This window comes from Pistacia vera, unplaced genomic scaffold (assembly GCF_008641045.1).
Source record: "Pistacia vera cultivar Batoury unplaced genomic scaffold, PisVer_v2 Contig159, whole genome shotgun sequence".
Lineage (NCBI taxonomy): Eukaryota > Viridiplantae > Streptophyta > Magnoliopsida > Sapindales > Anacardiaceae > Pistacia > Pistacia vera.
Genome location: NW_022195674.1, coordinates 51,808 through 66,673, shown reverse-complemented (window position 1 = coordinate 66,673; position 14,866 = coordinate 51,808). Strand labels below are relative to the sequence as shown.

At 32.7% G+C, this 14,866-nt stretch overlaps 1 protein-coding gene across 1 annotated transcript; it reads right to left on the bottom strand.

Moving 5' to 3' along the window:
• Positions 1-9,242: 9,242 nt before the first annotated feature.
• LOC116125013 lies at positions 9,243-9,839 on the bottom strand (the record flags this gene model as incomplete). Its single annotated transcript, XM_031410747.1, has 2 exons — positions 9,243-9,505; positions 9,605-9,839. Coding segments are annotated over 2 exons (498 nt in total), but the record flags the coding sequence as incomplete, so codon positions are not given.
• Positions 9,840-14,866: the final 5,027 nt, after the last annotated feature.

The following is a 14,866-nucleotide window of genomic DNA, read 5'->3' as shown; positions in this document are numbered from 1 at the left end:
AGATGAAGAAGTGAGATAGCTGGACAGGCTTGGTGGACACGTGGCATGCACAGGATGAGGTCATTAAATATATTTTATTTTATTTTATTTGTTCTTGTTGTGAGGTAAAGTGCAAGGAGAGTGGGATTGTGACAGCGACTGGTTGAATTATTTATATACCAAATAATTCTTACAGTCTCTGATTAAGATATTGTCCGATAACGTTTCCAATTTTTTAACCATTTCATTAAACATTGTATTATAAATATAAAATAGTTCTTAAATTTTATTACAAGAATATTATTGAAGCTATTTTCCTTAATCAATACAGCTAAAAAGTTATTATCAATTTTGTGATGATCGGAATGTCCAGGTAAGTTTACCCACACCTCACCTAATCCCTGTACATGTATTTGTTTTAATATTTTTACATTATCTTATCTCTATCTGACCCAAAATACACCTATGTTTTCCTATTCCGAAAATTTTATTCTATTTTATTTAATTATTTTAAACCCTCTAAGTTTGTTAATTTAACTAAATACCCCTCTAAAAAAAGTTTAGAAATTTATAAAAACATCTCTAGCTACCCACATTTGCCAGATTTTGGCTACCACCGCCAGAAGGTAGTCAGAATCTGGTATAAGATCGCTGATCCGGTAGATCTGGCCGAAAAAGGTCAAATCTTTGGTTAGCTAGTTGTCAAGGACGGCCATATCTTTGGCTATCGTTGACGACCAAACGCAGCTAGATCTGGCCTTCATAGATTTGGCCTTTTCCAGCCAAATCTACTGTGGATCTGGCTAGAAAAGGTCATATCGGCGCACGACCAGCTAGATACAATCGGTCGTGCATCGATATGGCGACTCCGACAACCCTCCGGCGGTTGTGGTTGGCTGCTAGTATTTAATGGGTGGGTGAGAGTGTTTTTATTAATTTTCAATGTTTTATTACAGGGGTGTTTAGTAAATTAATAAACCTAACGGGGTGTTTTTGTTAATTTTTAAATCTTACCTCGTAATAACCACCTAACTCTTACTTTTTCAAAAATCATATCTAAAATATTAAAACAAATGCACCGCCATTCTTAAGTTAATGATCAGATAAACCCTCCAATAGTTATCTTATTAGTAAATGAAAAGAATAAAATTCAAGATTTTTTGAGTAAAATATTCAAGAGTCTCTATCGCCACCCCCTGACCGCCTAGAGGTGGTTAAACCTAAAAAATTATTGACTTGTTGATAAGAATATATTGTATTAATAAAGAAAAAGAGAAAAAATATATTTGTTTTTAATTTAAGAATTTAAAATAATTGAAGAATTAAAATAAATTTTTTAAATGTAATTAATTACAAATTCACACATAAATGTTTTATCAACGTTACATGTAAGTTTAATGTTTTGCAAGGTAAATTATATGAAAATCATTTTACAAATTTAACGTATTTAACATTATTCAAAATTCCATATTATATTATCATAAATAAAACATATAAATAATAATTTTGAATAACGTTTTTTTATTGATTTAATTTAGTATGAATAATTATTAGATAATAATTATGGTAGATATAATAAAACACATTTATTATAATGCACGTAAGCCGGTATCTTTCACGTGAACTGGAGTCCCAACATTTATTAATGAATAAAAATTAAAAAAAAAAATCCTCTTAAATTTAAAACTCCGTCGTTTTATGACTGTCTTACTCTCACCTTTCGGTTAATCTTGACCTTCCATTTTAATTAATTTATTTTATTTTAATCACTTTAATTATTTTATTAAAATAATTATGAAAAATATGAAATGCAAGGATTAGGTAAAAAATAATCTTTAATTTTTGGCTTAATTAATGTTATTAGGTATTAATTAATTCAATAATTCGTGATTTAAGAAAGAGCAAACAACTTTTTCCCACCCAAGGTTTGCCTTAAGGGCTTCTCACCCAAAGAATTTCAAAATACTACTTTTCCACCCAAAGTTAATATTTTGTTACTACCCAAAACCGATTTCAACCTCGAAAATTCTCTCCATCACCACCATTAAACATTCACTCTACTCTCTACAAAACCTCTCTTACACACTTGATTTTTAACCAATTGCCGACTATTGCAAGGCTAAAATTTCCTATTCTTAGTTGATTTTCGACTGATTCTGACGACAAATATTTAATTTATCACTATCATTTGATCCATCGACTCCACTCTATAAAACTTCTCTTACCTTAACTTCTTGTAACTCGTCAAACGTCGATTAAGAAAGTGAAGTGTATTTTGAATATTAATATAATATAAAATTTGGGTAAAAAAGTGGTATTTTGAAACTTTCAGGTATAAAAAATCATTGATGCAAACCTTGGGTGGGAGTCGTTTACTGTTTAAGAAATAATAACACGAGGGCCGGCGGATCAGCCACCATCGTCAGTGAAATCACTTTAAATATTTTTATTTTTATTTATTTAATTTATGAAACCCACTTGTTATTTTTTCTAATGGGTTGTTTTAAATCAAAATCTGAAATTAATTATAGATAAGACATATATAATTTAGCTTTAATGCTTTGATCTTGACTTTGGGTTTTCTTAACGTATTGAGCTACTTTGATAGCTACCAAAAACCAAAATTCAAAAATATTTTTTTTTTTTTAATTTTAATCAAACACCTATAAAAATTTAATTTGGAAACTAAGCCTTTATTATGTTTGTTGCACGTAACATCATAATTAATATTATGTACTTTTTTTCATAATTTATTTCGTCCGTTTATTTGTGCCGACGATTTTAAAATCTATTAAAGATATATTAAATACACTTTATTTGAAAGTTTTATATATGCTACGAGTTGTATTTGTCATGTATTGTCAATTCAGTAAGGTTTTATGGAGCGAATAATTTCTCTTTTGGCCAAGAGATATCTTACGATATGGACTTTATGATTAAAGCTAAAGATCTCGTTATTTTCCTATTTGAGTCATTTCCAATTTAATCTTATAACGAGTATTATACAAACCCAATTATAATATATTTTAGGGATCCGAAAGAAAATCCCGAGAGAGAAACTAAGATAGAGACAGAGAAAAGAGAAAACTCAAGAGGGAGAACTCTTTGTAACTTAGAATAACTATTTATAACTCAGCTCGTTAATGCGCTCAATAACATAATAGTGGACGTAGGTTTTACATTATAAACAGTCGAACCACTTTTAAAAGTATTTCTTATTCTTTGTTGTTTATGATTATTATTGCACATTCATCATCATATTACCCCTATCATTGATTTGTTAGGACTACGCATTCATCATACGTGATTCTATCGTTGTCAATCACGTACCTCTGGTTGATACAATTTTCGGTATAAACAATGTGATTGAACTCCCTTCTCCTTTGAATTAGCTTTTAGAAATTGGTTCTACCCAAACCCATTTATCTGAGAACAGTATCATTTTTTGACAATTATATTTAATTGACAAAGGAGCTATAATTAATTAAAAAAAAGAGATGGGTTTTTTAATTAGTATGGTCCCCTTAATTATTATTAATTAATATAATTTGGTCAAACAAGTTCCTTAAATTAGCATTAAATGGTCTTTCTGTTTAGTGTCTCAAGAAATTCTTGCTTTATTCGCCATGTTTCTCTCTATCAAGAAACTTTGACAATATTCTGCACTTGCCCTATTTTTAAGTAAATATTGTACTCATTAAATGGTTAAATTTATGGTTGATTTGTTTTAATTATTAAAAAAATAAAAATAAATTAATTAATTATTCATCACTTTTGCAAATTGCAGGCCTGAATATTTTGTTCCTTTAATGGTGATCAAAATTATTAAAATTTGTATGTGGAAACATTTGACTTCCATGGCTTCATCATTTTGTCCACTAATATTTTCACTATTGGGCTATAATCATAAAATTAAAAGTGCTCTCATTTGTTAACAAAAATAGTGATTATAATTCTTTACTGTTGTGACACGAAGTCTCGTATCGCTCCCGTGCAAGGATAGTTGAGTGTTTAAATATGATTAATAGGGTTATACTAGCCCTGTAATGTCAAAGTAGACGATATTTATTGAACTGTTTATAAAATTTACTAATCATGGAATTAAAAAATAATAATAATAATAAGTAAACATTTTTTTCCCACCCAAGGTTTGTCATAACGATACTTTCCACTCAAAAAGTTTCAAAATATAACTTTCTTACCCAAAGTTAATATTTCATTACTACCCAAAGCCGATTATGACGGCGAAAATTCTTTCCCTCACTACCATTTTAACCTCCGTTTCCTCTCTACAAAACCCTCTTACTCCAACACCTGATTTCTCATAATTGTTGGCCACCACAAACTAGGGTTTCCTGTTCTTAGCTGATTTTCGGCTGATTCCGATGACGAATATTCAATATATTACCACTTTCGATCCACCAGTCTCCACTCTACAAAAATTTTCTTACCTTGCCTCCTAGTAACTTGTCGAACGTCGGTAGAGAAAGTGAGAGTATTTTGGATAAACAGAATTACACTTGGTTGGGACAATAGTATTTTGAAACTTTTGGGTAGAAAAGTGTCATATGGCAAACATTGAGTGGGAAACAGGCCCCCCCCCCCCCCCCCCCAAAAAAAAAAAAAAAAAAAAAACCGATGAAAGAATGAGATTCAAAGCGGGGGAGAGTCATATTCCCACCCAAGGTTTGACGAAACAACACTTTCCCATCCTTAAAGTTTCAAAATGACACTTTCCCACCCTTCATTAGGTTCTCTTAAGTTTTCTGTTAATATTTTACTGAAAAAACAAAAATACCCTTAAATATTTGACTTTATAAATTTTTTATTCTTTTTTAATTAGCCAAAAAGTCAAATATCAAAAAGTTAAAAAAGAAAAAATAGTTAACCTCACCTAAAAAATTAGGAGTAATATTATGAAACTGTTTAAAGTTAAACGACCTAAATATTTATTTATTTATTTATAATGTCATCAATATCCTATCACTATTATTCAATAATCTATTAAATTTATAATATTTTTTATTTTTACTAATTAACATAGAAAATCAATATTTCTAATTAATTAAATAAGCAAAGGGAAAAATATATCTTTACACTTGAATTAATAAATAATCGAATAAAGACTTCAACTTAACTAAATTTTAATTTATAATAAACTATTTAAAGGTATTTTTGTCTTTTTAGTCAAATATTAATAAAAAAATATTAACAAAACTTGACGAATGGTAAAAAAGTGTTATTTTGAAACTTGACGGGTGAGAAAGTGTTTGTTTCACCAAACATGGGTGGGAAAATGTCGGCTCTCCCTCAAAGCAGTGATGCAGATTGTGCGGTAATGGACGAAAGCATATATGAATATTGAATAAAGGTGGGAATTGAAGGCTGTGGAAAAGTAAAAGCTGTTCCAATCCACTTGAATTTCTTGCATTTTTTTGTTAAAGTCATGAGAGGCTTCATCCCCACGTATGATATGATGAGTCTCCTCATTATTATAATTGATGCACGAGTCATGCCACACCGTTTTTTTTTTAATTATATTTTTTATAAGAGTTAACGACTTTTTTCCATCCAAATTTATATTCTGACGACGAACAAAATACAAACTCAATCTAAGTTGTTGAGATTTTTTAAGAAGGGAGGCTGATGAGTTTTTTGGTGGTGAAATGTTGGATTTTGGTTGTTGGGGTTGATCAGAATTTGACTTGGGAGAGGTGGTTGTTCAAACCCTAATCGCTTGATTACCGGCGATTGGAGGGTTGACGAGATTAGGTTTTTATGGGGTTACAACAATGCTGGAATCAGAAACAGAATATAAACTTGGGTAATAAGGTAGTATTTTAAAAGTCTGTGTATGACAAAGTGTTGTTAAATCATTATTTAGGTGGGAAAAAATCAGTTTACTCTTTTTATAATTCAAAAATCTCAAATTCTACGAAATAAAAAATGCAAGAAATTCAAGTGTTATGTACCTTTTAGAATAAAAATACGTACCTTTAGAATAAAAATATGTATATTAATATTTAAATACTTGCTTTTTTCAAAGAATTTTGTTCATAATTGTGTCAAATCTTCAACAAAAGTATGTATAAAGGTAATTCCCAAAGACATTTTGGATGTTGTCTATTAGGCCCCAAATTTTTTTAATTAATTAAAAAGCAAAAATTAGGGGTGCGTTTGGTTCAATATTTCTACCCATATTCCCAATCCTATTCTCCAAATATTGTTTGGCACATTATTCCAGAAATATTACTATATTTTTTTAATTACTTTTAGACCCTTTAAGTTTATTAATTTCATTAAATACCCCCCCAAAAAAGTTTAAAAACTAACAAAAACACCACCATCAACCCATACTTGCCAGATTTCGGCAACCACTGTCTATGGTAGTCAGAATCTGTACAACGGCCTATACCGTGACGGCCAGTGGCTGGTAGTTCATCAATCTGGCCATCAACGACAGCCAAAGAAATGGTCGTCATTGATGGTCAACGACGGCCAAATCTTGGTCATCGTTGACAAAAAACGACGGCCATATCTTTAGCTGTCGTTTTGGCCTTTTCTGACTGTCGACGGCCACAGCAGGCCATAACGACGCGTTACGACATAGATCCGACCAGTCTGTGTCGTAACGCAATTTTCCGGTCAGATTCCAGCGGTGGTGGCAGGAATCTGGCACTACGGGTGGTGGGGGTATTTTTGTCATTTTATACGTTGAGGTGCTTAAATAAATTAGTAAACCTAGGGGTTTTTTTTATAAATTTTTAAATTTCACCTCGTAATACTCCCTTATTCAACTATCCAATATTATTCCTAAAATCTGATACAAAATAATAAACCAAACACACTCTAGAATTCTCAGATTCTAGAATTTGTTCGATATAATGTATTATATCTTTATACGTCTTTGGTCACATTCGTCAATTTTCAACTAAAAGGTTTTATATAAATGGACGATAGTATTATTAAGACTACTATTTCACGCACGATCTTTTTTTTCTAATAAAAAAATAGTCATTGAATTCAATAATTTAACCGACACGATAATGGTACTAGATGTGGAATGAGAAATGTGGTTGGATTTATTTCAATTTACACAACATAAATCTTGACTAGTTCAATTAACATAACATGTGAATATCGTTTAAGGAGCATAAAATTCAATAAATGGGAAATGGAATTTCAAATTGGATGATGACAATTAGTAAAGCAACCCAAAGAGAAAATATTTTTGGAATAATAAATAATTGATAGGCAAAAAGCCTACTCGAAATGAGAATTCCATGAAAAATATGTGAGAAAATATCGCAAAAATATGAAGAGCAATGTTACAGTTGCTGAAAAAATATACCGAATTCACATACCAACATATGTGGTACCGTCTGTTTTTCTTAAAAAAAATTCATAATTAATGTACGATCAAGATAATGCCATGTCTGTCAGTGCGTGAATTCAGTGTATTTTTTTTTTTTTTTTCTATAACTGTATCATTTTTCAAATATGAATAGTTTGATTGGTGCATGCATGTAGACTTTTATGGGTAGGAATAGGATTCATAAAATAATTCATATTTAAGTTTGATGAATTAAATGGTAAAGGAGGATGCATGTAGCCTTTATAAATCGGGTCCAATTTTTAATTGATTTTGCCAATTCATAAATAGTGACCTTCGTCCCCACTTTGCTTTTGAACATCTTTGAGATTTGAGAACCAAATACTAGTAGTTATAATTCCACCCACTAGACGAACCCTTCTTCATAAATCATTGTCACATCTTTTGAGAAGATCCAAAGTCTTGCAATCAAATTATTCATAACTTTTTTTTTTTTAACTCAATAATGTGATAGGAACACCCTAACAACTCGAACAATTGGGCTGGACCGGGGGTCTTTCACTAGTTTAGATAAAATTCTCTTTGAAAAATCGACTTATCAAGGAAGGTGCATAAACCCTTAAACCCCATGCCTATTTTAATGTGGGATTCATAACATAATGTTATGTATAGAAAATATCTCAGCCGATATGATAATTTATTTGGTAAAATTATTTTCACTTATTTCATCGTTATATAATCAAGGTGATATAATTGAATTAATTGTCACATGGTTTGGCACATAAAGTTGAAATCTCATCTAATAGGTGTTAATATCCATCGATCTGGCCAGAAACTGTTAGATCGGCGCATAGTCAGTGGTGCACTGTTCTGTAATCGACAGCCGGCAGTGGTGGTTGGCAGTCGGCCGCCGATGGTGGTGGCCAAATCTGACCACTAGTCTTGAGTAATTGTTTTCAAGTTCAAAGGTATTTATGTCTTAAAATTTTTGTATATAAGGATGAAATAGTCTATGAATATTTTTGTAAATTGTTTTCAAAACAGAGACATTATTGTTCAAAAATTTAATAGTAAAAAGTAAAATTATAACAAAATTAAGATTATCAAGTAATATTAAAATACCTAAGAAAATGGTAAGTTTAGACATTATTCGATGTATGAGTTCAGTGTGCTTCTTTCTGTCACTGTATTATTTTCCATAATAATATTATGGGTTATTTTGAATTTATGGTGGGAGAGGGAGACTACACCATGCCATACACGTGATCTGCAAGTTCACACACAAACTCTATATGCATTTCAAATTTTAATTTTCAGGGCAAAAACTACCAGACAGGCCCAATGTTGTTACTGGCCGGTTGAGCCCTTGGAGTTGGAACAACTTAATAAAAAATAAAAAATAAAATAACCAAAGACTGGGATAACATTGTAATAACCAATATTATACTTACCGATTTTGCATATCGATTTTTCATTCCGACTAACATGGAGTGTGATGTTGTCGGTGTGAGGACTCTCCATGTTAGTCGGGATGAGGAGTCGATTTGTAGAATCGGTATGTGTAGTAACCTAATACTCAAGAGCAAGACAACACTTAACGATTCTGCAGACCGACTCTCCATCCTGACTAACATGGAGTGCGACATGAAAAGTCCCTATGCCAACCACGTTGCACCCAAATCAATCAAAATGTGGAATTGGACTGCAAAATCGGTAAGTGTAGTATTTTTTTACTTTCAATTTGAACCATTTTTTAGAAGATCTGTGCTTGGAACAAACATAATAGTACACAAAATGTGTACTTAACGGACTTAATCTTACAACAACAACAACAATCATACTATCATAGCTTTATTAAAAAATTTCAAACTAATTAATTATGCCTTTTATTCCTCTACGTGTTGTTATTATTGTAAAGATCGATCACTAGCTAGTAATTCCAACGGCGGAGCAGCGGCATAACCATGAACTTCATGTTGCCATCTCTGCAATGGAGGCCACCACGTTCGCCGCAGGCAAAGTAGTAAGGCTGCCACTTCTTCAGAACAAATTTGAACCCCTCGCCGCCGCCTTGAGTGGAGTTTGCAATCATCTTGGCCTTCGACAGGTCGCATGTCAGGTAGCTCCAAAGATTTGGCAGCAAGTAAACGCTGTGTGGAAAAACTTTTGCGCTTGGAGGATCATACTTGAAAGCTGTAAGTTCAAAATAATAACACGACCATTTTTAGTTCAATACTTCAGTTAACTGTAAACTTTAAACCCTAATGAGAAAATGTATACAGATAAACTGACCTAGAGTGTCATTAACGTAGAAGGGAGAATTTTGGAAAGCCCAGACGCTGTAGTTGAAGCCGAAGTGCCAGTTATCGGAGCCACCCACTGTGATATTATTTGGAGGATTTAGATTATTGTTATGGGAGCCATGCTTGGGAATGGGAGGAAAGAAAGTGTAGTTGAAGCCATAGGACCAGCCCCTATTAGCCATGGCAACTGTCAACATTGAAGCTGAAGCTACAATTAGAACAAGTCAATGAGCAACAGTCGATGCCATAGTTTTACAGTGAAGGAATCAATCGATGGATGTTGGTGTTGACAGAATGGTGGCATTAATGGTGTTCTTATGTAGAGAAAGAGAGAGGCAAGGAGACTAGTGCAGAACCGCCGAATTGAGCCTTTTTTTTTTTTCAACAGAATTAAACATTTTTTTAATGAAGCTCTTATTAATTTCTGGAATTGTTCATGGGAATTCAAGAAGTCGTCCACTTGGGTGTGTTTTATGCTTACAAAGAATCAACAATGTTCAGCTAAAGAGAATTTTGTTAGTGGAATTTAAATACGTCTTTTAATAATTAATTATGAATACGAAAGAGGCAAAGAGAGCTTGAAACAACCACCCCCGGGTGGTCGGATGGGATAATAAGGACTCTGAGATGTCTTACTCAAAAAGTCTTGAATTCGATTCCCCTCGATTACAAATAAGAGTGGCCATATGAAGTTTATCTAATTGTTAACTTCAGGGGCCGAGAGATTAGTTGAGATATGTGCATACTAGTCCGAATACGCCGGTCACCTAAAGGAGAGCTTGGAATTTTTCAATATGATTAAAGTTAAAGTATAAAAAGAGATTAATAATAATATAAACAAAAACTGCAATGGGTTGGTAGCCGAATGAGAGGAAAATCTTCTCTCATCACAAGAAAAGGGAAGAACTAATTGTATTGTAAATAATTACTTCAAATTCTTTAATTAAAAATTTCAAAGTTGACCAACGCAAAGTCAATCCACCATGAATCAAAGGATTAATGTTGTTCTAACTGATTTAACTTGACTAAAGTTGGAAGTATAGAACTACGATTGAGTGATGCAACGATGATGGTACAAAAATACATTATCTATCTATTAATTAATATATATTTAGATGAATTTAAAGTGGAGGTTAGGGCTGGAAAATTTATTGCTACTCGAAGATCTGCCCAAGGATGGCGACTTCGACTGAAAACTTTGATAGTATGGTAGTGTTGATGCCAAACTCCCATGTCGGCTAGAGACAAGGGTTTTGATCGTTTATATAGCAAAATGACACCCTTAAAAACCCAGAGACGTCTTTTTAGGATAAAACTGTATAGACTTCTCAGTAGCCTAGCCTATGGTCCCAAAGCGAACAATACCTCTAGAAACCCACCTTTAATACACTGACTGCCCTATGTAAGTTTTTCGTCTCATATAGGCATGCAATGATGCTTTCTTTAATTCTAAATTCTAATATTTAGTTCTGTAATAGATGGTGATAAGGCGAGATCATCCGTAAGTAATTCATTTATTAGTAATTTTAATTGAATGGCTTCATGATGTTGATAGTGATGAGGTGAAATTGCTTCACGTACGTATTTCTATTTTATTTCACGTGAATTAGTGAAACAAACTTGGTGATCAATAGGGTTTTAGAAAAACAATGTCATACTTACAACTGAGTTATACAAACAGATAAAAAACAAAGGACAAAGTAGTCATTTTACATAAATTTTGTACAATTTTTTTTTGTTCATATAACTCAGTTGTAAGCAAAACATTATTGCTTTTAGAAACCTTATATCTTTCGGAGTGCTATTAATTAATATATATAAATAAGAGACCTCTCAAAACTTTATTTAAAATTGAGAAATTGCATTATTATATTAAGGGGGCCGTTTGGATCGGGTTAAAATGTTTTAACGGGGGTAGTATATGTTTAATTGAGTAAATAACCGTGTTTGGTTGTTTTGTGAAAAAAATTACAGGAAAAAAATGACAAACAGTGCCAAAAAGGGGCTAAATTGCTTGGAATAATATTACCCGGGGGAAGGGGGGGGGGGGGGGGGGATTGTTATTAAAACATTTCTCCGGTAATCATAATTTCTGTCCAATCTTGCCCCTAAACAGTGGATAATGCAGACAAAAATATCCTTTGGTTTGTTAATAATTACAAACTAGTCAATTTGCACAAACAGACGTATTTGTCCTCAGTGTTTTCATTTTGTGGACGAAACTTCCCTAGTTATTATCATTATTTTTAGAAATTCCACAAAGATTGGTGTACCCATATTATCCTCACATATTTGCATATTGTGACCAATATGCCCTTGGATTTCATTAAAACTACAGTATAAAAGGGGTAAAAATATCAGAACCCTAAATCAACGATATCCTTGCGAACTAAACCTCCTTCGCCCCCATTGGAGTCTTCTTCTTGTCGATCTCGCTTGCCAGTTTGTTATTCCGATTGCCATTTCCAGTAAGTCATTTGCCCTCTTTCCATTGTATATTGTGTTATTTGTTTGGATTGCAATTTCAAACCCTAACTTCTCCATTTTGCCTCTACCGTTGGTCCACCATCTTCGTCGTAGCAACCTTGGGTCTTTGTCGCCATTTGTTTGCTCCCGACAAACACTTCAGTCGCAGTTTTCGGTAAGGTCCTCGCCTCCTTATGCTGTAGGAAGATTATTAAATTGAGAGGGTTGCTTTGTTTCGCTTTTGAGAGGGTAAAATTGCCGTGGAATAACCGATTTGATGCTGAAATGACATGAAAATAATTTGAAATGGCAGTAGGTTGTTGGTTTAATGTCGTGATTTGTTACGTTGTAGTTAGGGTTGCTTTGTTTTTTCTTTTTTATGTTTGGCTGTGTGTGTTCTTTTATATGTGTCTTAGGGTTGAAATTGTGTGTATGAACTGCATTTTGGGTTAGTGTTATAGCTGCAATGGTGGCTGGAATTTCATGTGTTTATGGTTGCATTTTTGGTCAATTTATGCATGTAATGGTGGCTGGAATTTCATGTGCTTATGGTTGCATTTTTTGTCAATCTGTGCATGTAATGATGGCTGAAATACTATGTGTATATGGTCGATTGACTTGTCAAGGTAATTGAAATGCTTAAATTGATTTATTGTTGGAATTTTGTGTGCATTCGGTAATTATTTTAATAACATTGTGGTTGGAGCTTTGGCATGTCTTGGTTGCTTGTGTTTTGGGTGATATTGCTTTTGTTTGGACTGTTTTAGGCGGCATCTAGGTAGGTTTTTGGCTGCATGGTTGGGGTGGGTTTAGTATGGTGAGATGATGGTGTTAATTTGTATAAATTTATGGGTATTTAGCATGTGATTGTGGCCATGTTTCCAAGCTTGAATAAATTATTATTGTTATTATTGGAAATGATGTTTTTAGTTGGTATAAATTTATGGGTATTCGGCATGTGCTTGTGACCATGTTTTAAATTTTGAATAAGTTTTTATTGTTATTAATTAAGTTTAGGGTTTTGGGTGTTAACATCCTAATTTGGAAATAGACTTTGGTTGAGTACCAATTGTCATCAACCTTTGTGGAACTAGAAAGATACCTCTCAACCTCTTCCCACTTCCCATCAAGTACCAGGTCCTTAAATAACTTTAAGTCATAGTAATATCCACTTTCACGGGCGAACCTGCGCACCATATGGTCACGATTAAGTTTCAAAATAAGCATAAGAATTTGAAGGTGTAAAACATGAATACATGAGTGGATGAGTTAGAGATGAAAGTTTAACATACATGCGAGCACTTTCTTTATAACCTTCCTCATCAAAGAACTGTAAAATTAGAAGAACAAGCTATTGGGTAAGAGAATGCATCTGTACAACAGTCTTTCTCGCCTCCAAAACTTGTAAACAAAACCAAATCAAAGAATTTGATAAACATAAATAACCAAACGCATAAATAATCAACCTTCAAATCAAGTTACGCTTTAGTTGAATGCTATGAGAAATGATGGAGTACAAATAATAAAAAAAAATTGGGGTGGGTTTATCGTCTTTTCTTACTCACAATTTCTACAAAAACAAATGAAAGAGTATTGACTTTTATTTTTGGGTAAATGAGGTAATTGTATAAAAGAATGGGAAAATTACAACCTAGAGACCAAATACCAAAGCTCCCCTGCCGCTAAAAACCTTGGACATGCCCAAGGGACAACAAACTATACAACGAAAACAAAAAATAGTCCAAATATATTATGGTCCGTGAGGTATGAAATACTTTTCAGCATGAGAATCAGAATTCGTTGGTTAGAAAGATAATAAAAATATATTAAAATCGTTATTGGAACATTTTTATTGGACAACCTAAGAATTAATCAAAATAGGTAAAGCATGCGTAGTTAAGAAACTGGAAAAAATCAAATTTGATTGGATTCCTGCGATCAAGATAAACCTGAAAATGTACATACTATTGAGCATGAGAATCAGATTGAAATATTTATTGTCCACAACATAATAATTAACAACAAACAATTAATTTAGTCCTAAAACGAAAATTGTAGTACAATAAGCTTAAGAAAACACAATAAGATTATACCAATTGAATTGCTAAAGAAGATAGTTTTGAGGGATTGATGTGAATTTTTTGTGATGTTTATGTTGGTTTGTGTGATGATGAGAAATTTTGATGTATGGGACGTTGAGAATTGTATGAGTGTTTGAGGTGAATTTTTGTTTGGTGGTGAGATTATTAAATTATGATGTTTATGTTGTTTTCATCGAAATTCAGTTTGATTTCTTCCATATACGATTGCTTGTTATTGGTTTAAGGACTTGTACATGCTTGATTGACTTTATTATGTTTTGATACATGAATTATGTGAAACAACTATGGCTCGTTTAACAGTCAGGCAGAAGATGCACTTGGTTGCCCTTTTAGTCTTCCATTTGGACATGTTGGAAACCATGTACACCATGCTCGTCCTTCTTAGGTTGGCTAATGTACTTAATATACAGGGTAGACGTAGGGCTAGTATATCATATGCTAGTGAGTCTGCGTCTAGGTTTAAGGTTAGGTCATTGAATTTTCACACTATGCTTTTCCAAAGTGACGAGTTATGTTTTGAGAGTTGTAGGTTGAATAGGGCTCTATTTGACAAATTATGTAATTTACTTACTATGCATGGCAACTTAAAATCAATTCGTCATTCATCTATAGAAGAATTTATAGGGACTTTTCTTCACATCCTTGCCCATAACCAAAAGACCAGAGTAATGAAATGTCAAATG